The sequence below is a fragment of the Sorex fumeus genome, unplaced genomic scaffold (genome assembly GCF_029834395.1).
Source record: "Sorex fumeus unplaced genomic scaffold, SorFum_2.1 ptg000009l, whole genome shotgun sequence".
NCBI lineage: Eukaryota > Metazoa > Chordata > Mammalia > Eulipotyphla > Soricidae > Sorex > Sorex fumeus.
The window spans coordinates 22833165-22856365 of NW_026606066.1; the positions used below are offsets into that span (position 1 = coordinate 22833165).

The 23201-nt window shown below is 42.3% G+C and overlaps 2 protein-coding genes and 1 non-coding gene across 4 annotated transcripts; 2 read left to right on the forward strand and 1 right to left on the reverse strand.

The window, feature by feature from the left end:
* The first annotated feature begins 1203 nt into the window (after positions 1 to 1203).
* On the forward strand, positions 1204 to 10559 carry SSB (small RNA binding exonuclease protection factor La). The gene is made up of 12 exons (XM_056110297.1): positions 1204 to 1345; positions 3166 to 3241; positions 6312 to 6415; positions 6501 to 6675; positions 7339 to 7446; positions 7528 to 7628; positions 7731 to 7802; positions 8087 to 8129; positions 8946 to 9086; positions 9593 to 9779; positions 9892 to 10020; positions 10419 to 10559. The coding sequence occupies exons 2-12, from the start codon at positions 3176 to 3178 to the stop codon at positions 10505 to 10507; spliced, it is 1215 nt and encodes a 404-aa protein (XP_055966272.1). The 5' UTR covers positions 1204 to 1345; positions 3166 to 3175; the 3' UTR covers positions 10508 to 10559.
* On the forward strand, positions 4613 to 4746 carry LOC130019836 (small nucleolar RNA SNORA55). Its single transcript, XR_008791904.1, has one exon. It is a non-coding gene; the product is annotated as a small nucleolar RNA SNORA55 (small nucleolar RNA).
* On the reverse strand, positions 10494 to 21868 carry METTL5 (methyltransferase 5, N6-adenosine). Of its 2 annotated transcripts, XM_056110301.1 has the most exons (7): positions 21536 to 21868; positions 20658 to 20772; positions 19855 to 20036; positions 14779 to 14861; positions 14174 to 14225; positions 11181 to 11230; positions 10494 to 10613 (listed from the first exon to the last, which is right to left on the reverse strand). In XM_056110301.1, the coding sequence occupies exons 1-7, from the start codon at positions 21642 to 21644 to the stop codon at positions 10575 to 10577; spliced, it is 630 nt and encodes a 209-aa protein (XP_055966276.1). In that variant the 5' UTR covers positions 21645 to 21868; the 3' UTR covers positions 10494 to 10574. The 2 variants fall into 2 exon arrangements, with proteins under 2 accessions (XP_055966276.1, XP_055966277.1); XM_056110302.1 differs by lacking the exon at positions 14174 to 14225.
* Between the last annotated feature and the right edge of the window lie 1333 nt (positions 21869 to 23201).

Genomic DNA, 23201 nt, shown 5'->3' on the forward strand with positions numbered 1-23201 from the left:
AGTATCTCGCCCGCACGGCAGAGCCTGGCAAGCTACCCGTGATGTACTCGATATGCCAAAGACAGTAACAACAAAATCTCCAACGGAGACATTACTGGCCCGCTCGAGCAAATCGATAATCAACGGGAGGGCCTTTAAGCTAATGGTAAACAATAAAATTAGTTTAAAAATGTTTTAAAATGCAAAATAAATAAATAAATAAATAAAACAAAAAAATAAGTTTCTTTAAGTGAGTGAAATTATCTGCATAAGGTATACAAATAGGAAAGGGCACTAGCAAAGATAATAGGTTTCAGCACTCCAGGATATTTAAATCTTTTAAAATTGTGGATTTTGTTTTAATTAATAGATATGGCTTCTCTTACTAAGCACACATCCTAGAAAAGTACATGTTGCCCACAACAACTAAATAAAATAGGCAATATTTAGCACTGGCACCGTTTTGAGGAACAGAAAAGTTGAGTAACTTGCCCAAGGTTACACAGTGCACAGGCAGGAAAGCTGTTATTTGAACAGTTTGACTTCAGACTGTTTCTCAACTCCAAGATCCCACGAACTGATTTTTTTTTCTTTTTGAGTCACTCCCGGCGATGCACAGGGGTCACTCCTGGCTCTGCACTCAGGAATTACCCCTGGTGGTGCTCAGGGGACCATATGGGATGCTGGGAATCGAACCGGGGTTGGCTGCGTGCAAGGTAAACACCCTACCCGCTGTTCTATTGCTCCACCCCACGAACTGATTTTTAAATTCACTTTTTTCATGTTTTTTTAAGAACTACCACAACATCCTTCGGAGATAAAGTTCTCTGTTTGAAGTGTCCTAAAAACAAACAGAAAAGGCAAACACTTCCTATGCGTGGAAAACCAAGAACGGCCGGCAGACAAAGACAGCGAGAAACCGTTGGACCTATTTTTCCCCGAGCACCTACAGCACACGGCAGCAAAGGTGCATGGGAGGAGGTCCTCCGGGCAGCGCTGGGGTCCAGCCAGGTTAAGCACCCAGCGGTGCTTAGACAGCCCCCGGCCTGCCGGGAACTCAACCCGGGTCCTGCCCAAGATAGGCACGAGCCGCAGCCCTCCGCGTCGGCCGGAGAGCGTGGCTCTCAGCCAATCCCCTCCGAGCGGGGGCGGGACTCCCCGGTCCCTGAGAACCCGGCCGGTGCGCATGCCCAGGGCTCCGCGCCGGCGCCCACAGAATCCCGCCGAGGCCACGCCCACCGGCGCCGCGAGGGCTGTCGGGACGGCCCCGGTCTTTCCGCGCTTGAGGCCGGCCAGCGGCGCTGGGGAAGCCAAGTCTTTGCTGTCGCCGTTAGCGTGCCCGTGGCGCGGGACTAGGGCCCGGAAGGTGAGCAACTTCGGGCGGCTGGCAAGAAGATGGTGTAGAATGGACCTCCCCGGCGGGGTGCGCGGAGGCGCCGTTCGCTTCCTTGCGAACTCCCTCACGTTCGGGGCGAGCACCGCGTGGGCCGGGGCCGGAGGCGGCGCGCGGCGCCCCGGGAGTCGCGGGCGGCGCGGGGCCGGCCCTCCGCGCGGGAGGCTGCACCTGGGGAGGGAGTTGGGAAGCTTCCCGCACGTGGCCGAGGCCCGGCGAGCCCGTGGTTGGTTTGGGACTTAGGTGGCGGACCGGGAGGGCCAGAGGGAGTTCGAGGTGGGGGAGGCTCTGGAACTAAGACTGCGGCAGCCTCGCGGCGTCTTGCGGTTTCTTCACTCCACGACTTTCCATTGTCGCCTTGAGAGCATGGAACCGCATGGAACCGAAGGCTGGTTCTTGGGTCCTGTGGGCCGGGGAATCCCACCCCGGAGGCCCGAGAATCCTGCTTCTCCCCGCCGCGGGCGATCCTTGAAGTCCCCGTTCGCTCGTGGCGAGGCCGCGTGTGAGAGCGTTGCCTCCAAGGTGTGCGTAGTGCTTAGCGCTGCCAAGTTGCAGTGTTCTGGAAGAGCATCTGAGGAAATGAAGTTCCAGATTTTCTCCCCAGAGAAGTCTGAGAGGGGTGCAATAGTTTTTTTTGTTGTTGTTGTTCGTCTTCCTCACAGGTCGCTTTCTGTGAGGGATCCAGTACCTCAGCGGGGGAATATTTTTACCGGAGACGTTCTGGTAGAGTGCTCAGTGCCCATCCGGATAATTGGCACAGCGATTACAGATCGCTCTGTCTCCAGAGCGTGCCAGTGGTAGTTAAATCGAGGGGCAGGTCACCCGGATGCGGTCTTCAGACACCTTTAGAGCGTGTTTGACCAGCAGGGTGAGGGGCGCTTCCCGGGACCAGTCATTTGCAATCTGAAGACTTGGGCATTTCACCTCTCTCTAGTAAACCAGGCGACCCTTATTCCCCCGCTTGCCCGCCCCCTCGCCCCCCCTTTCTCCCCTGCAGTGCCCGGGTCAGGGATGTGAAGGACACTTGTAAGGCTTCGGGCGATTTGAGTAGAATTCCCCACTTTGAGTGTCCCAAGGTACTCGAGTGATCTGTTTCATATTTTCCTTAACACGCAGCGTCTCCGCTAACCCTGACCGAACCACTTGAGTTTTTGTCACCCTCAAGTTAGGATATTTCTCTGATAAGTTTCTGGGGGGGGGGGGGGAGGGCGTTTGTTTGCCTGGCGCGCAGCCTACTCGGCATCCCATATGGTCCCCGAGCACCGCCAGGAGTGAACCCGGGCACAGAGCCAGGAGTGAGTCCTGAGCACCGCTGGGTGTGCCCCCCCCCCCCCCAAAAAAAAACGAACAGAAAAGTTTCTGTAAATACGCTGTTACTGGTTTTAAAAGAACTAGGACTGAGATCCTTGTGCTATGCTGACAGGTGATTTTCCTCGAAAAGCCCAAGTAATTGATAACTGGCATGTTTCCCCTCAGTTTTCCTTAAACTGAGAAACACTAATTTTAAATGAAGAGAAACACTAATTTTGTTGAAGAAGATAGAACAGTGGGTTCCATCTGGAACAGTGAGTTTACTGAAGTGGATGTGGTTTATGATAAGCTTTTCAGTTTTCATCACTTAGTCCAAAGTTTTTTTTCTTTCTTGTTTAGAGTTATGTAGAGAAATGGAACCTGTAAAGTTAGTTCTTTTAAGAAAAAGAATGGGATATTGGTTGGGGAAAAAAGTGTTTTCGGTCTCGTGTTTATGTGAAAAAAGAATAACCTCTTTATGCCAATTTGGGGAAATTTTACAGATAGCCCACAATGGCTGAAAATGGTGATAATGAAAAAATGGCTGCCCTGGAAGCCAAAATTTGTCATCAGATTGAGGTATGTTTCTTGTGCTGTTAGCTGCAAAAACATGCTCCTTCAATGGGAATTTAATTTAGGGCCTGAAAACAAATACAAGGACCAGCTAGTCAGTATTTCTGAGCGTTGGCTTGCGTTTGATTTTTGGGATTAGATGAATATAGTATTTGGTTTTATATTAGTATTAATATAGTTAAATTAGTGTAGTATATGCTTTTACATTTTAATAATTCCAAGGACTTAAACATTTCAAAAGATTTTTTTCTTTTTCTTTTGAATTTATTACTATTTTGGTGGGGATACACCAAGCTGAGCTTCTGCCTCTGTGCACAGGGAAGCTCTTGGTGATGCTGCTGTGCTGTGAATCAAATCTAATCTCCAGTGTTTGCACAGCAAGCTCTGTACCATTCTGCCCATTTAATATTTTTTTTTAGTATATGAGGTGGGGATGGTATTCATGAAGTATTTTCTTCATGAAGTGATTGTGAGGTTTCATTAGGGTTTCAGTTCTAATCAAAACTAATTAGAATCAATAGTTCATTAATAATCAACATATTAACTGTAGCACTGTCCTTCCATTGTTCATCAATTTGCTCGAGCGGGTACCAGTAACGTCTCAAAAAATTGTGAGACTTATTGTTACTGTTTTTGGCGTATCAAATACGTCACCAGTAGCTTGCTGGGCTCTCCAAGAGGGGCGGAGAAACAAACCCGGGTCAGCCGCGTGCAAGGCAAATGCCCTACCCGCTGTGCTATCGCTCCAGCCCAACATATTAACTAAATGTTAATATGAGACATTTGGACTGGGATTTTTTGCTTCTTACCAAAGTGTATTCTCTAAATGCAGACTCCTTCCTGCTATAAAACAAAAGGTAAAATTTCCAGAAGGATCCATGTGATATTTAAAAAAAAAAAAGAAGCAGCAGCAGCCCTGAGCACTTACCTTGCATATGGCCAACCAAGGTTCAATTGTAGGCACCCTTTATGGAGTAACCCAAGACCACAACAAGTGGTTTTGGAGCACAGAGCCAAGAGAAAGCACTGATCACCACTGAGTATGACAACACTCCCCCCAAATTATACTGCATATATAATTTTGGAAGTCCTAGTAGGCTTTTTCCCCCCCTTTTTAAAAATTGAGGGCCATTCCCATGCCACATGGAAGACGTTGAGGGCCATTCCCATACCACATGGAAGACATTTGAGTTACATCCTCAGCCCCTCTTGTAGTTTTATGTCCACTCTTAAAGAGTGCAGTAGATCTACTTTTAGGTAGTTACAACATTGTTGAGTTGGGGAAAATTTAAGCTGATGCTGAAGGCATTTAAATGTTAATGCAGAACCTGGGTTCCTATAATTTATGTAGCAACATCTTAAAAACTGAGATGCTAAGCACCTAAATCTTTCCCATTCCTTGCTACTTCGTGCTGGCATGGGGACAGATGGTGCTACAGTACAAGCAGAGGAAATCCAGATGGGTTGTTTCCATTTTTCTTGGGACCTGTCTCTACAACTCTGCCACAGTTCAAAAGAAAAAAAAATACATGCTATATTTAAGTGTTGAAGGTCTACAGTGTCAGTAAAGACTGCTTGGAAAGTTACCCCTTTATTTTTTTGGTTGTTACTGAGAAACTTGTGTATTTGGTGGGCTAAATTGTACTTGTGGGCTGGGCTGGAGGGGGTGATGGATGTAAGGCACTTCCCTTGTATATGACTACTGACATTGATCCTGGTTTGAATCCTGGCACCAGTTAGGTCACCTAAGCAGAGCCAGAAATGTCTCCTGACCATCTCTGGGTGTGACCCAAAAACAAAAAGTTGTACTTCAGCCTTTTCAAATTCTCTTCTAGAACTTTTTGTGTTAATTTCTTTATGATTATGAAGAAATCAGAAATAGAAAAGGTTAATAAGAAAGTCCCTCCCCCAACCTGCTACCTTTCAGATCTTGTTGAGATAATCACATTTAAAAGCATGATATATACCTTTTCAAACTTAAAGCAAAGATTGTACCAACAGAATGGGATGCACTTTGGGGGAGTCAGATTTTAGTCATCAATAGTTTATTCACTTCCCTTTTTGATATATAGAATATTTTCATTTCTTTAGTTTTAATAGTTCTGTGATGTCATAGAACAAGATAAAATTTCCAAGTTTGGGGCCGGAGCAATAGCATAGCGGGTGGGGCGTTTGCCTTGCACGCGGCCAACCTGGGTTCGATTCCCAGCATCCCATATGGTCCCCTGACCACCGCTAGGGGTAATTCCTGAGTGCACAGCCTGGAGTAACCCCTGTGCATTGCCAGGTGTGACCCAAAAAGAAAAAAAATAATTCCAAATTTATTAGCCTAAATGGTTTGCTTTTGGGGATTGGAGGCATACCAAGATTTACTCCTGGCTCTTTATTCAGGGATCATTCCTGGCTGCGCTTGGGGAACCTCTCTACTAACTCTTTGGTCGTAGAGCTACGACTTTGAACCCTGGAAGGTTTGCATATTGAAAACATTTTGTGGCTCACTGACCTGAGTGTACTCAGGCCACTAGTAGGTGCTGAGGTTAAATTTTGTATGTTCATGATAAATTTCTATCTCTAATTTCTAATTTTAACAATTTTCCCCTTGACCCTTTATCAAGTTTTCAGTTGTGTGCCCCTCCTCCCATCGCCCTTGATTTATAGGAATGCTTAACAAACCTTTTTGTCTTTTTGTTTTGCCATTGGTATTTTGGTTATTAGACCTGAATCTTCATGTGTTTTTTCCTCCTTTGCTTGTACACTGAGAAAGTGATTATGCTTTGATAAAAGTGTTCATTTTCTTTTTTATCCAGTTTAACAAGTCTGTTCTTGCACTGATTTGAACATAGGCTTTTCATGTGCTAAATTTTGGTTTATATGTTTCAATGTTTCCTGGTCTTATTGCCATAAGTTAATTATATTACTTTAGTAATCTTTATTGGGGGTTCTTGGTAATATGTATTATTGAGCATTTAGGAGAAAGTGTTTGTTGCCTCATATTTTTTAAAGAAATGAATTTTTTAAAGGTAGATTGGATCCATTATTCCACAGTGTTCTGAAACATATTGTGATTATCTTCTAGTATTATTTCGGTGACTTCAATTTGCCTCGGGACAAATTTTTAAAGGAACAGATCAAACTAGATGAAGGCTGGGTGCCTTTGGAGATCATGATAAAATTCAACAGGTAAAGAACCTCTCAAAAAAAAAAATTTTCAGATTCCTTATCAATAGCAGTGCTGCTTAGTTTTACTGTGCTTTTGTGTACTTAGGTTAAATCGTCTAACAACAGATTTTAATGTAATAGTTGAAGCATTGAGCAAATCTAAGGCAGAACTCATGGAAATAAGTGAAGACAAAACTAAAATCCGAAGATCTCCAAACAAACCCCTCCCTGAAGTAACTGATGAATATAAAAGTGATGTAAAAAACAGATCTGTTTACATTGTAAGTGGGCCTATAATGCATTTAATTTTATCTCACATTTATTTAGAAAGAACATAAGAGTGGAGTGAATAAGGATGTAGGAATTCAGTTTCATTGTTTGTTTACCTTGTATTCTTGGGCAGTATTCTTAAACTTTATGTAAAGGCTATTATATTTGTTAGAAAAATGTTGCAAATAAAATGAAGTCTCATTCAACATTGATAAAACCTTATGCATTGTCTAAGCACCCAGTATATACCATCTATTCTTGGTTACCAATAGCCAAACTTGATAACATTTTTTTTCTTAAGTTTTTGGGTTCTGCTAGGTCTCCTTGCAGCTTCAGGGGACCATGCAGTGCAAATCATGTGCTCTGATGATTAAATTATCTCCCCCCAATTTTCTTGGTAGACTTTATTCAGAAAAATTTTGATAAACAAGCATAATTAATATATACTGTTATTCAGCGGTTATTTATATATTAGAATGGTTTTAATCTCAGTCCTCATTGAAATGAAGCCCTGATCAATGAGTCACTTTCATTGACTTGGGAAACAGTAGCTTTTAACTAGAAAACTCAAGAGAGAGGTGTGTATGGCTTCATTTCAAGTGAGACAAAAGAAATACAAATATTCCTGGGGAATTAGTTTTCTGAAAAGTTATTTGTATCCATCCTTTTTATAGAAAGGTTTCCCAACTGATGCAACCCTTGATGACATAAAAGAATGGCTAGAAAATAAAGGTCAAGTACTAAATATTCAAATGAGAAGAACACTGCATAAAGCATTTAAGGTATAGTATATGACCTTATGTATTTTTCCTAGTTGAACAATTAGATGTGACTTTAAAAAAATCTTCTACCCTTTTTAATAGGGATCAATATTTGCTGTGTTTGATTGCGTTGAATCTGCCAAGAAGTTTGTTGAGATGCCTGGCCAGAAATACAAAGATACAGACCTGCTAATTCTTTTCAAGTAAGCTTTCAGCTGTCTTCTGACCAGTTTTATGAAATTCATAATAATTTTAGTTTTATTTCTATTCTCATGAACTTAGCTTCCACATGTTATGTCTTTTAGGGAAGATTACTTTGCAAAAAAAAATGAAGAAAGAAAGCAAAATAAAGTAGAAGCCAAATTACGAGCTAAACAGTAAGTACGTGGAGATAATCATAATGTTTAGTTCGTAGAGTTAGTGGTTTTGGTAAGCAGAGCTCTTGGCTGAGTAGCAGGAAGAACTTCTTTCCTACTAGTAAAATGCCAAAATCTTAAGTTGCTTTGGTAATTGGACTGTATTATGATTGTACTGATATTGGGCAATAAGAAAATCTTAGTTCTGGCTTTGATTATTAAGTATTTTACCTAACATCATGATCGTGAGTAACTATTAGAATTAATTTTCTTGCAAAGTAATGTTCTGATTACTTTTTTCGTAGAGAGCAAGAAGAAAAACAAAAGTTAGCAGAAAATGCTGAGATGGTAAGTTTATATTATAGAAATTTAAGAAAACTGTTGACATCTTACTGTCTAGTTCTTACTCTTGGAGAACCCAGCAGGCTACCGAGAGTATCCTGCCCGCATGACAAGAGTCTGGGAAACTCCCCGTGGCGTATTCGATATGCCAAAACCCAGTAACAATGATGGGTCTCATTCCCCTGGCCTGAAAGAGCCTCGAATGTGGCACTTTTCTAAATTTCAGGGCTAGGACGAAAGAGACGTTGCTGTGCCTGCTCGAGGAAATCGATGAACAACAGGATAACAGTGATACAGTGAAGAAAACTGTAATTTGGAGTGGGGATATAGCTCAGTGGTAGAACCTCACTTGCCTTGTAATGTGAGAGATCCTGGGTTTGCCCCTCTCACTGCAAAAAAAGAATTTGTATGTATTATGCTATGAGGCCCTCAGTTTGATCCTGGCGCAAAAGGAAAAAACAAAAAAATCCCCTAGGACTCATATAGTTATGTTGGAGAATAAAAAATGGAGATGCTTTAAAACTATTGTTAGATAAATTGTATATAGTGAAATCAGAAACCATTGTGGAGCAAAGGAAAATGCACCCTAAAAATCTTTTCAGGGGCCAGAGAGTATACTGGGAAGGTACTGCACTTACCTTGCTTACATGGGTTTGTCCTAAGGTTCAATCCCCAGCACTGTATATGATCCCTGAGCACTGTCATATGTGGTCCCAAAATTAAAAATGCTACTCAACATTTAAAATTTTCTAGGTTTCTTTTGTTCTATAAACTAGAGCGGTTGTTGCTTTTAAAAAACTGACTTTCTTGTGTATTCTATAGAAATCTCTTGAAGAAAAGATTGGATGCTTGTTGAAATTTTCTGGGGATTTGGACGATCAGACCTGTAGAGAAGATTTGCATATTCTTTTCTCAAATCATGGTGAAATAAAATGGATAGACTTTGTCAGAGGAGCAAAAGAGGTTTGGAGACAATTTATATGCTTTTTTTAGCAATCGTTCAGATAAACCTTAGAAGCTTAACTCTTAGAAAATAAAAACAAAGGGGGCTGGAATGAGAGCCCAGTTGGTAGGGTGTTTGCCTTGCACGTGGCCCGCCTAGGTTTGATTCCTAGCATCCCATATGGTCCCCTGAACATCGCCAGTAGTTCCTGAGTGCAGAGCCAGGTGTGACCCAGAAAGAAAAAAGAAGGAAAAAACAAGGAAATCAACGTTTCTATTTAATAGAAAACCTTTCTACTTAATTTACTTTCCACTTCGTTATTGCTGTCATTGAATGTGATTACTGTAATGTGAGTTATGTTGTAAATAACTTACTAATGACTGAAAGTTTTATAAGTTTCTAATGTTCAGCAAATTTATAATGGCATGGGAGATTTGTAGAATGGGAAAAATTACTTTTGAGCAGAGAAATGACCTGTGTCATAAAACTTAAGGTTGTGACTTTGAGTTTTCTGTCTTTGGTGTAGGGAATAATTCTATTTAAGGAAAAAGCTAAAGATGCACTGGATAAAGCCAAAGATGCAAATAATGGTAACCTACAATTAAGGAACAAAGAAGTGACATGGGAAGTTCTTGGAGGAGATGTAGAAAAAGAAGCACTGAAAAAAATCATAGAGGATCAGCAAGAATCCCTAAATAAATGGAAATCAAAAGGTCATTTACTCTTTTTCTTTGAAAACTTGGTTAAATTGCCTTGTTTGCTAGTGTAAAAAAAAAGTTTGAAAACTGACAGAATTTAAAGTATTTCTTAATCTTGTCTTTCTAGGTCGAAGATTTAAAGGAAAGGGAAAGGGAAATAAAGCCCAAGCTGGGTCTGCTAAAGGAAAAGTACAATTTCAGGGCAAGAAAACTAAATTTGACAGTGATGATGAACGTGATGAAAATGGTGCAACTGGTAAGTTTTTTTCTGCATCCTTTGGAACTTAAGGATGCAATTATTTTCGAGAGAGAATAGGATGGTTTCTTAATTACGTATAAATGATCTCAGATTTGTTGACACAAAATTACATTGAATTACAATTTATTACAAATGATGTGAATGTAAAGATATCTGGAAAATAAGTTTAGAGATAAGAATGTCTCAACTAAAGAAAAAGCTTTTTATTGTTTTTTGGTTTGTTTGGGACCACACCCAGCAGTAATCTGGGCTTAATCCTGAATGCTGAGAGATCACTCCTGGTGAGGACTGAATTCTAGTTGGATGTGTGCAAGAGAAGCATCTTACTCACTATGCTGGCACTCCACTCCAGACCTGCTTTCGATGAATTTAATGTAAATATTGTTCCTCTATAGGACCGGCAAAAAGAGCAAGAGAAGACACAGACAAAGATGAACCCGCATCAAAACAAAAGAAAACAGAAAATGGCGCTGGGGACCAGTAGTTTCAATAACCAAAAATTTTAAAAAATCACTTTTATTAGTAATTATGTGGCTTCTGTTTAAAGACTTTTAGAAAGAAAACCGAATTAAGTCCACTTCAATGTCCACCTGTAAGAAAAAAAAAATTGTTTGACTCTTGTTATCTAAATTTTTTTATGTATAGTTGTTTGTGTTATTTCTGATATTCAATATCAGAAGATTCACTAGATTGCTTTTGTAATATGAAAATTACTACAAACTAATAAAAATATATACTGTATAAAAAGAACCAAAAATTAAGTATTCTTTTTGTGCTCAAAACACTTGGCAAAGTATTTGTAAAACAAAAGTACTGTTGATTATAGACATACCTGTTTTTATTGCACAGAACAGTATTGCAATTGTGGGTTTTACAAATTGGAGGTTTGTGTCAATTTGCATTACCTAGCACATGTAATTAAAGAGTGTTTTTTTTTTTTCAGCCATAAGGCACCTATAGTAGTATAGTGTAAATGTAACTTTCATAGGCATTGTTAAACAAAAATGTAACACTATCTTTAAGTTGTTCCTGCTTGTATTCTCCTGGGCTGTTGACTTTCTGTATTTACTAGGACAACTTAATAGCACTAAAAGTAATACTTATTGGAACTTTTTTAGTACTGAATGTAGCAAAGACAGAAATCAAGACTGACTTACTGATTTTTTTTTATGAAATTTATATGATGCTGGCAAGTCATATCGAAGCTCTGTAAGAAAAACATCTAAATTATATTTCCAGATATTTACCACTCTATAAACAATAAACATACGCTTGGATTTAGTAAGTTAAGGCCTTACTAAATGCTAGTAAGTTTAACATTCAGGATCTGTTACTTGGCTCTACCAACAACTGACTTGATAGATAACCCAAGATCAGCCATACCACACTGAGATTGGTATTTCTGATATTTTGGTCATTAATACCAGTACCCCCTTAAAAGAAAAAAACCACCTGTTTAAATTTAGTGATGGTAGTAAATAGCTAGTTATTTTCCTATCAAGCTCTCAAATGAAAATCCAGTTTAATATTTCTTTCTAAAGAGTGACAGTGGGAGCTGGAGTGACAGCACAGCGGGTAGGGCGTTCGCCTTCCACGCAGCCGACCCGGGTTTGATTTCCCAGCATCCCATATGGTCCCCTGAGCACTACCAGGGTTAATTCCTTAGTGCAGCCAGGAGTAACCCCTGTGCATCGCCGGGTGTGACCCCCCCAAAAAAATGCAAAACAAAACAAGGACTGGAGCAATAGCACAGTGGGTAGGGTGTTTGCCTTGCATGCAGCTAACCAGAGTTTGATTCCCAGCATCCCATATGGTCCCCTGAGCACCACCAGGGGTAATTCCTAAACGCAGAGCCAGGAGTGCATCTCCGGGTGTGACCCAAAAAAAAAAAAGTTACAGTGGCAGAAGAGATAGTATAGGGGTTAAAATCGCTGGGTAATAGCCCAATCCTTGTATGCACACAGCTGGATAAGTAGTGCTGAGTATAGTATTGCCTTGATGAGCCCTAGTGTCGCTGGGTCCAAGCACTGAGAGTAATTCCATATGTGGCTTCTGATCTAGGTACAGTTGAGAGGAATCATGCTCCTGACACAGACTCCCCCTCCCCCCCCCCCCAAGAAACATAACAGAGTTTCCCAAACTTTAGTGATCAATTTTAGAGGGATGGAAAAGGAATTGATCCTTTGTGTTTTGTAAAATTTGTTGTTTTTCAGGCCACATCTGGAAATGCTCAGGGGTTTACTCCTGGCTCTGCACTCCAAGGAATTTCTCCTGGTAGTTCTAGGGGACCATATGGGATGCTGGAGATCAAATCCTGGTCAGCAGTGTGCAAGGCAAATCTATATGTTGTACTATCTTTCTGGCCCCAAGTGATTATTTTTTTATTTCAACAAGGCAATAGAAAAACCAATTCTAACCCACTAAACAGCTTTCAATTTTTTTTTTTTTTTTTTTTTTTGCTGATGTGGGGGGCACACCCAGCTGTACTCAGGACCTAATGCTGACTGTGTTCGTAGATCACTCCTGGCAGAACTCTGGGACCACATGTAGTACCAGGGTTGGCTGCTTACAAGGCAGGATTTTCCCCCCTGTACTCTCTCAGGCCTCTGCTTTCAATTATTTTTTTCTGCTTTTTGGGTCACACCTGGCAATGCATAGGGGTTACTCCTGGCTATGCACTCAGGAATTACTCCTGGCAGTACTTGGGACCATATGGGATGCTGGGAATCAAACCTGGGTTGGCCACATGCAAGGCAAACATCCTACCCGCTGTGCTATCACTCCAGCCCCCTGCTTTCAAATTTTAGTGTGTAACTGTTCACTCGATCAAAATCTTGTTGAAATAGTCTAATAAGTAGGAATAAGTAGAGCCTGAAATTTTGCAAGTCTTCTGATGGTGTGGATGATGATGATCTGAGGACCACATCTGGAGAAGCTAAGCTGACTAGAATACTATTGGGACTGCTCTGAGGTAGCACTGTAGCATTGTCCACTGTCTTCCCGTTGTTCATTGATTTGCTTCAGCAGGCACCAGTAACGTCTCCATTGTGAGACTTGTTTCTGTTTTTGGCATATCGAATATATCACAGGTAGCTTGCCAGGCTTTGCCGTGCGGGCGAGATACTCTCAAGCTTGCCGGCCTCTCTGAGAGGGGTGGACGAATCGAACCTGGCTTGGCCAGGTGCAAGGCAAACGCCCTACCGCTGTGCTATCGCTCCAGCCTGTTTTGAGGTATCCCAAGTTATGTATTATAATACCTTTAACTACAGAATGACAATACTTATACAATACCAAGGTTCATAGATCTTTAACACAGTTAATGATGTGATAAAACCTCAGTGCATACACAAGGTCAGTTTATTATTGCACTATTCCAGGCATTTCAAAATGACTTGAATTATATGCGTTTCCTATTTTGATGTTTGTGAATATCGCCTAATTTACTAATAAAAATGTTTCAAAAATGATTTAGTGTGGATGATTACACCTATTTCCCACTAAAAGAAAAGCTTAATAGTTTTGTTTCAGGAATATGTAGAATATTACCATGGTAATTCAGGCATAATGTGGTATTTTCCATACATGGGTTTCAAATTAAATCTAACCAACTTGAATTCCAAACTCTTAAATTGCTGTGATCTTATACTGGGTTCTGTTAAACTAAGAGGAATCACTTGGTAGTTATTAAAAATGTCCAATATGGGTAGAATGTAGGGGTTAAGGTACTTGCCTTGCATGCAGCTACCCATTTGGTCCCCAGCACTACCAGGAGTATGACCAGTAAGCGGTACTGAGCAGGGGGGGAGGAGGGGGTCAAAAAAAACCCTTTTTTTCGAGAGGACAGAGCAAAGCAATAGCACAGTGGGTAGGACATTTTCCTCACACATAGCCAACCCAAGTTTGACCCCCAGCACCCATCATGATCCCCTGAGCACTACTGGATTGTGGTGCCAAGACCAAAAAATATGTATATATTGGGACTGTCTGAGACATTCTCTACCTTCATTCCATTTCCAACCCATTATGAGCCATGCACATTTTGCCACACTGAATGTTCTTAGTATCTGAAGGAAAAAAAGTGTGGCTAATGCATATTGGTCGTACTATATTAAGGTTATATTTTGTGGTGTGGTAAAGTTAAGGGTCTTACCTGCAATAATGTCTATCTTGATTTTCCATTCTGCAGCTTTCTTTTGAATATGCTGAACATAAACAACATATTAATGTGAGTGGTTTTAAAAATATCCAGGGGCCAGAGTGACTGTACATTGGGAAAGGCGCTTGCTTGCCTTGCACATAGCCGACCTGAGTTCAATTCCAAGGTCTTTGTTTTTCCTTTTTTTGGGCCACATCCAACAGTGTTCAGAGCTCATTCATGGTTCTGCCCAGGGGTCACTCCTGGTGGGGCAAAGGGGAATCCTATGTGGGACTGGAGATTGAACCTGGGCATGCCATGTGCAAGACAAGCACCCTACCCACCTCACCATATTAGCACTCCAGCCCCTCACAAGAAATTCTTGACACACTTTCATAAGGGGCTGGGGAGATAGCTCAAAGGGCTGCAGCACATGCTTTTGTGTATGGGAGGTCTGGGTTCAAACCCCTGCATTGGGAAATGAGCACTGGAGTGGGGAAGGGAGGTGGTGGGAGGAAGGGGACAACCCCAAAGCAGTGCAGGCTATAGTTCCAAAGCCACAAAGCAAGTCTGTCATGAATTTAAAACTAAATGATAATTTTGTGATAATCTGAATTTACCTCTCGAGTTGAAGATTTGTGTAAAGAATATACTGCATTTTTTGCCATTGCCAAAGCAGTCTTCAGAAATGCCATATCAGTTCCTGTTAAGAGTAAAATACTGGATATTAACCCTAAGTATTTTAGCTTTATCAGTGAATTGCTTCTTTTCCTCCCTCCAGAGAAGTTTACAGTGCTCTAATGAGCACCCCTAGTCCCTAGTTATCTTTACCTTTCCTTTGTGTTAGTTACTACGTCAAACCTGGTGACTCTGCAATGAATTACTTGCTTTTCTATTTCCCTTTTCATATTTTACTATAGAGCATTGTTCTTTGCTTAAACACAGAAAGACCATTAATGTTATGTTTCTAATATCTGGGAGTTAATTGACTGAAATAAATCTACTCCTTGGCATCTGGTATAACTCAGGCTTCGGTTGCCGAAGTTCCTAACACCCAAAAAGGCAGTTCCTCACTGTCAGACTTGGTTGGACCCGGGACAAAAAGCACGGTTTTAATGCAAGCAGTTATGACTTAAAGAGACCCCCATTGGGAAGGAAAAGCTAAACCGGCCTGAGGACCTAGTCTAGGATTTACAGTGAAAGACTTGCTTGCCCTCGGAGCCCAGAGAACCAAGTTTCAGAATCTATATCTCTTAACTGTATTTATCCAAATAACTGTAAGCATTAATAAGAAGTAACTTAATTGTTTAATATGTAAAATTAAAGGGAAAGAGAAAAGCAATATAGATGTCCCTGGGAGACAGTGTCTTCTTGAGTTAATTTCCCCCAAGAGAATGAACTCCCTTGAAAAGGTTTACCTCTGTAAATGATCAATCACATCTATGTGCAATCTATTTACTTAGAACCCTTTCAGAACCTCTCCAGATGTTCTCTAAGTATGCTGACAGCGCTGCATTAAACGGGCCATTCTGACCAGTCTGTGGTCCTGTCTTTGTTCTTCTGTTGGGGAGGCCTGGGAGACAGATCTTGGCCATGGAATGCACAGTTGTACAACCACTCCTGAACTCAGTTTCAAAACAAAGATTAAATGGATGTGAAGTATTTAGAAACCTTTTTACCCAAATTGAAAATGAGCCACTTCAAATTATATTTGCAACAACGTAGGATACAAAAATGTCTTTTCAGAGGACAAATTACAGCAGGTAGGGTCCTTTCCTTAAATGTGGCCAATTTGGGTTTGATCCCCAGCTCTGCATATGGTTCAGTGAACACTGCCAGAAGTGATCACTGAGCATCTCTGGGTGTGCCCAAAAACCAAAATTAAAATTTGTAAAACAAAACAGTTCAGAGATTGTTTAATAAACGGATAAAATCACAACTAAACAAAATGAAAATGGTTTTTAAAATTTGCTTTTTCTGCACATGAGAAAATGCTCTACATCATTAATCATCAGGGAGATGCAGATCAAAACCACAATGAGATACCATCTCACACCTCAGAGACTGGCCCACATTCAAAAGAACAAAAGCAACCGATGCTGGCGTGGATGTGGCGAGAAAGGGACACTCCTTCACTGTTGGTGGGAATGTCCACTGGTTCAGCCCTTCTGGAAAACAGTATGGACGATTCTCAAAAAATTAGAAATTGAGCTCCCATTTGACCCAGCAATACCACTCCTGGGAATATATCCCAGAGAGGCAAAAATGTATAGTCGAAGTGACATCTGCACTTGTTTGTTCATTGCAGCACTCTTTACAATAGCCAGAAACTGGAAGAAACCTGAATGCCCAAGAACAGATGACTGGTTAAAGAAACTTTGGTACATCTACACAATGGAGTACTATGTAGCTCTTAGAAAAGATGAAGTCATGAACCTTACATACAAGTGGTACAATATGGAAAGTATCATGCTAAGCGAAATGAGTCAGAAAGAGAGGGATAGACATAAGAAAGATTGCATTCTTCTGGGGGATATAAAGTAACAAAGTATGAGATTAATACCCAAGAATAGCTGAGATCAGCACCAGGAGGATTACTCCATAACTTAGAGGCCAGCCGGGTATCCTAGAGGAAAGGGCAGTTCAGATAGAGAAGGGAGCACCAAATAAAGGATGTTTGGAGGATCCTCCCAGGAGGGGAGATGCATGTCGAAAGTAGACTATGGACTGAACATGTTTGCCACTCAATGCCTCTTTTGCAGACCACAACACCCAAAAGGAGAGAGAGAACACAGGGGATTGCCCTGCCACAGAGACAGGGGGGATGGGGGGATGGGGGTGGGAGGGATATTATCCATGGTGGTGGAAAATGGGCACTGGTGGAGGGATGGGTATCTGATCATTGTATAATTGAAACCAAAGCACAAAAAATTGTAAATCTACAACTTTAAAAAAAATAAAATAAAGGGAAAAAAAATTGTTAAAAAAAAAAAAAACCCCAGTAACCCCATCAGAAAATGTGTGGGCTGAGCTGGAGCCGTAGTACAGCAGGTAAGGTGCCTGCCTTGCATGTGGCTGACCCAGGTTCGATCTCTAGCATTCCATAGTCTCCAAGCCTGATAGGAGCAGCCCTTGAGCACTGCTGGGTGAGGCCCCCAAACAAAAACAAAATGGGTGGACTAATGCATGCTGATAAATAGACACTTCCTCAAACAGGATATGTGGATGATCAGTAGAAAAGTGTTCATTGTCACTTACCAGGGAAAAACAAATGAAAGCAGCAATGAGATCTCACAGCACTGAGAATATCATATGAAAAAGCTGGGAAACAGACATGCTGGCGGGGATGTGGGGAGAAAGGAACCCTCATTCACTGCTGGTGGGGAAGTCATCTGGTTCAGCCTCTATAAAGAGCATTCTGGAAACTAATCAAGGAATGGTCAGGGTATGTGGGAGGAAAACTACATTGGGGTTGGTACTGCAACTCTGTATGTCTAAAACTCAACTATGAATAACTAAATCATGATGCTTTAATAAAATAAAAATTCTATAAAAATATATATTAGAAGACTAATATCCACAGCCAGGGGAAACAGGGGCTAGGACTGGTCAGTGGTTGGAATCAACCAAAAGAATGTGTGGGGTGGAGGGTAGGTAAGATAGAGAAGGGAACAGTAATAATAGCTGGAAATAATCATGTTGAACAAGAACTGAGTGCTAAAAGTAGGTAAAGGGATATTCCTGATAACCTTTCAGTATCTGTATTGCAAACCGTAATGCCCAGAAGGAGAGAGGGGGGTGAGAGAGAGAGACAAAGGGCGGGAGGGAGAGAGAAAGAGAGACAGGCAGGGAGAGAGAGAAAGAGAGAGAAGAAAGTGCCAGTAACAGAGGCAAGCTGGGTGGAGGAAGGGAAACTGGAGACACTGGTGTTGGGAAATGTACACTGGTAGATGGATGGGTGTTGGAACAATGTATGACTGAAACCTAATCATGAATAGCTTTATGTCTATCTCACAGTGAATCAATTAAAAAAACTTTTTTAAAAGAAAGTTTGCAGATGCAACAGAAAAAGATATATATTTTTTAATTTCAAAAAGGAACAGAGCTTCCCTATGACCCAACAATACTACTTCTTGGCATCTACTCCAAAAACACAAAACCTTTAACCTGAAGAGATTAATTGCAGTGTGAAGTACAATAGCTGGAATAGAAAAACAATTCAAATGTCCAACGACAGATGAATAAAAAAGTTATAGTATACATAATGAAGTATTAAACAGTTACAAGGGGGGGGGATGAGGGTTGGGGGGGGATGCTGGGACCCGTGGGGATGGATGATGGGCACTGGTGGAGGGATGGGCACTTGATCATTGTATAACTGAAACCCAAGCACAAAATTTGTAAGCCTATAACTGTACCTCATGGTTTTTCACTAATAAAAAAAGAAAAAAAAAAAGAAAAAAACAGTTACAAGAAAAGACTAAATCTTGCAGTTTGCAACAACTTGGATAGAACTGGTATTATGTTAAGTGAAATAAATCTAAGGTAGAAATAAATATTGGATCATCTCACTCATCTGTATACAGAGAAACAATATAAGGGAATAAACAATAATGCATAATGACAAACTCCTTGCATTATAAAACAGAACCAAGGAGTGGGGGGGGGGGCACCAAGGAAGAGACAGATTCGAAGTCAGTGACATAAGGATAGTGGTGGAGGAGGTTCTTGGGTTCTGTAGTGGTAGTGAAGGTATAAAAATCAAAACTGGAAATGTGGGGTCAGCAAGATACTATAGGGGTTAAAGCTCACATGTCTTGCTTGCAGCTAACATCAGTCTGATGCCCAACACCGCAGATGATCCCCAGAGCACTGTCAGGGGTCATTCCTGAGTATAGGACCAGGAATAATCCTTGAGCACCACCAGGTATGGCTCAAACAAACCAAAAACATCAGTATAACCATAAATGTTACACTACTATAACCATGGGTAGGGCGTTCGCCTTACAAGCGGCCAACATGGCCGACCCGAGTTTGATTCCTCCGCCCCTCTCGGAGAGCCCGGCAAGCTACCGAGAGTATTCGATATGCCAGACACAGTAACAACAAAGTCTCCAATGGAGACGTTACTGGGCCCGCTCGAGCAAATCGACGATCAACGGGAGGGCCTTTACTTTTTACTATAACCATATAACCTACAAGAAAAAATTTAATTAAAAAAAAATCATTGGGGGTCAACGGGCTAAGCTCATGCTTTGCATACAGCAATACTAATTTGATCCTGAGTGCTGCATGGTCCAGTCTCCTCAATATCCACATTGTATGTGCCGCCCAAAATAAAATCACCTAGTCAGAATAGCACTGTAGCACTGTCCTCCCCTTGTTCATTGATTTGCTCAAGCGGGCACCAGTAACATCTTCATTGTGAGACTTGTTACTGTTTTTGGCATATTGAATACGTCCACAGTTAGCTTGCCAGGCTTTGCCGTGCGGGCGCGATACTCTCGGTAGCTTGCCGGGCTCTCCAAGAGGGGCGGAGGAATCGAACCAGGGTCGGCACAGGTCGGCTGCATGCAAGGCAAGCGCCCTACCCGCTGTGCTATTGCTCCAGCCCAATCAGAATACAAATATAAATCTAAAAAAATAAAATTTGCTTTTTAAAAAATATACCAGTACTCTCGATCCTTGTTACTAACCTTTATTATTCTTGGTTCCAAAGGGAGGATTCATAATTACTGTATCAAATGACTTAGACATTCTGTTAGATAATGAGCACATATCACACTGAATCATGTCAACATTTGTTAACTCAAACTCTTCCAGATTCCTATTAAATATTTCTAGTGCATCTTCATCTATGTCAAATCCAACACATAACCTGTAAATACAACAATCACAAAGAGTGAATTAATTATTGCTACATAAATACAAAACAATAAGGAAGCCCATAAACTTGGTTGGTTCTGTAGTGGGAGGGAACAAAGCCAGGAGCTCCACCACTGAGCTACTTCTCTAGGCCCACAGAGCTTTCTCTTTTTTTTTGCTTTTTGGGTCACACCTGTCGATGCACAGGGGTTACTCCTGGCTCTGCACTCAGGAATCACTCCTGGCGGTGCTCAGGGACCATATGGGATGCTGGAAATCGAACCCTGGTTGGCTGTGTGCAAGGCAAACACCCTACCCGCTGTGCTATTGCTCCAGCCCCCCACATAACTTTAAAACCCAGCTGGCAAAATAAAAATTAGTGCTACCATTCAAAAGCCTGGCTTACCACCCTGGCAAGGATTAGAAACTCAAGTTTAAGAGGCAAGCAATTGCCACTGTTGCTGTCTTTTGTTTTGCCCATCCAAAATGTACTCAGATTCTTGCTTCTGTCATCTTATACTGGGAGTCCTATGAACATCATTCAGCTGTTCCTATTTATATATCATTTAGTTGTTCCTATCTATACTATTATCATACCCTTCCCATACCCAAACAGCATATACTGATCACCTACCCTGCTCCTAACATTGCAGCTCCGATGCTAAGCACTCCACAACCACATCCTAGATCTGCAACCATCTTATTTTCAATGTCATCAAAGGTATTATGGATTGTATAGAGCATACACGCTACAAGATCAAAAAACATTAGGGAGTAAGTGGATGACTAAAATCCAATTTGCGCAAATGATTAAAAACAACTGCATTATTTCTCTCAGATGGACATCCAGGTGATGAAAACAGTAACACCTTAAGTATAACTTGCAGCGTAGTAATAGACAACCCCCCAACCCCCATCCCAAGAAGGGTAACAGCACTAGGGTTCCCAAAAACTAGTCTGCGGACAATGCCAAGACTAACAAAACCTCGAAAGGTAAAATGAGAATAAGATTAAGAAAAACCCCATATATACCCTTTGCTATACACGCATATTATCACTTTCCTTTGATATTGAAATTTTTTGCGAAATGATGCCAAAAGTGAGAATTGAAATGCATCTTTATCTTCATATAGGCGCTACTCGGCATTTGTTCAAACGTAGTCCTTTGGCTACCAACTCTGGCTGGTATTCATTTCCAGGGTAAAATACACAGCTTGAGAACCTTTAGAATGGTAATTTATTGCAACAGGAAATCGATCCTTACTAAATTAATATTTCCTAAGCCTCTAGGCATTGGGAACGCATGCGAACAAGATCACCAAGAATTTCGCCCTCCGGGATTTCAATGCCATGAATGAAACCAAGACACCTAGGCTAAAAGGTGTGCAGGAAACCAGTCTCTGAGCCTCTGATGTGGTAAGTCATCTTCCAGGTGTTCTCTGTAGAACTGAAGAGGGAGAGAAAGCGCGCTAGCTTCTAAGTTGAGCAGGGCTTGATCCCCCAGCCGCCTACCTGCAATGTGCGGCCGGGTCGGATACTGTTCTAGTAGCAACTTGGGCTTTTCGAATCCATCTACTTGTTGCAGGCGACTCTCTAGTTCCTTCAGCTTTAATTTCTTCATTCTTTTCCAACCCCCCCCCCCCCCCCCTGCTACGTGTGACCTCGCGAGGCTCAACTGTACTGGGTCTGTAGAGAAATCTATGGAAACTGGCTTTTCCCCGCCTCTCCTTTTGCAGCGTCGGGTCCGGGACGCAGAGTCACAGTGGACCTAGGACCTCGGGGCCCTGGGTCCCGGGGCGGAGGTAGGTGGCGCGGGTCCCCGGAGCGGGGATGCTGGACGCGGGGGCGCCGGGGCCGCCGAGTTCCCGGAAACGCGCAAGGCCGCTCGCGTCTCCCCGCCCCCCCGGCCGGAAGCGCCGCCATGCACGTGTCCACCGCCCAGCGGTCCCGCGTCCCAGTGCAACTGCGGCCTCCCGCAAACGGTTCCGCGGCAACCCTAAGTGATTTTTTTGGTCCCCCGCCCCACCCACACCCCACCCTCGCGAGCCGTCGGGGTTTGGCCCCAGAGAAGAGCCCGCCCCGAGGCGGCTCTTCTCGCAGCTCTCCGGCTGCCCTCGCGGGCGCGCTTCTACCCTCTAGCTCTTCCTGGACTACCTGCAGGCTCTCGAAGAGAAGGGACAAGGAAGAGGGTCAAAGAGATGATGGAAGCCATTGTCACTTGTTAAATACCAGTATGGCCCTTCCTGCCTGCTGCCTCTCGAGGTCTGTCCAAAAGAGTGACCATCTCCACTCACTTTTTCTTGGTCATCTATTTGCACTCCTCCTTTATTAATCAATGTTGTTTTCCTTCTTCTGAGGTCACTTTGGTCGCTAACCTCAAATCACAGGGTGGTGATGCCAGAGAATCTCTTTAGAAAAGAGTTTTTAAAAATGTTGCAAGGGCTGGAGCAATAGCACAGCGGGTAGGGCGTTTGTCTTGCACGCAGCCAACCCAGGTTCGGTTCCCAGCGTCCCGTATGGGCCCCTGAGCACCGCCAGGGGTAATTCCTGAGCGCAGAGCCAGGAGGAACCCCTGTGCATTGCCGGGTGTGACCCAAAAAGAAAATAAATAAATGTTGCAAAGAAAGCCTTCGTAAAGGGACAAAAATTTAGGAAATAGAATAAATGTGAACAATTCAGTGGCTACATCAATCAATCATAGAGCCTCAGAGCGGGGGGGGGGGGGGGGGGGGTTGTTAACCTGTTTGAGGCTCTGTGTTCAGCCCTGAAATCAGAAAGAAAAAAAAAGAGTAAAGAGGAGTGAGAATGCTTGGTTCTAGGTAAGTCTGGTGACATTTTCTCTTTGTCTGTTTTTTGGGGGCCACACCCGATGGTGCTCAGGGGTAACTCCTGGCTCTGCACTCAGGAATCTTTGTGTGCTTGGGGAACCATATTCGATGCTAGAAATCGAGCCTGGGTGCGCGGCTCTAGGGTCACCATCCTATCCACTGAACTATGTCTCCAGCCCAGGGCATTTTCTTTTCTTGATAATGAGAGAATCATTTAACAAATCCCATCAGATCTTTAAAATAAGCTCAATTGGATTGTTACTTAGTAACAACACAACATGAGAACTAAGGGCTGGATGATGCTGGAATCTTGGTTCCATTCCTATCACTGAAGAGAGTGACATTCCCCA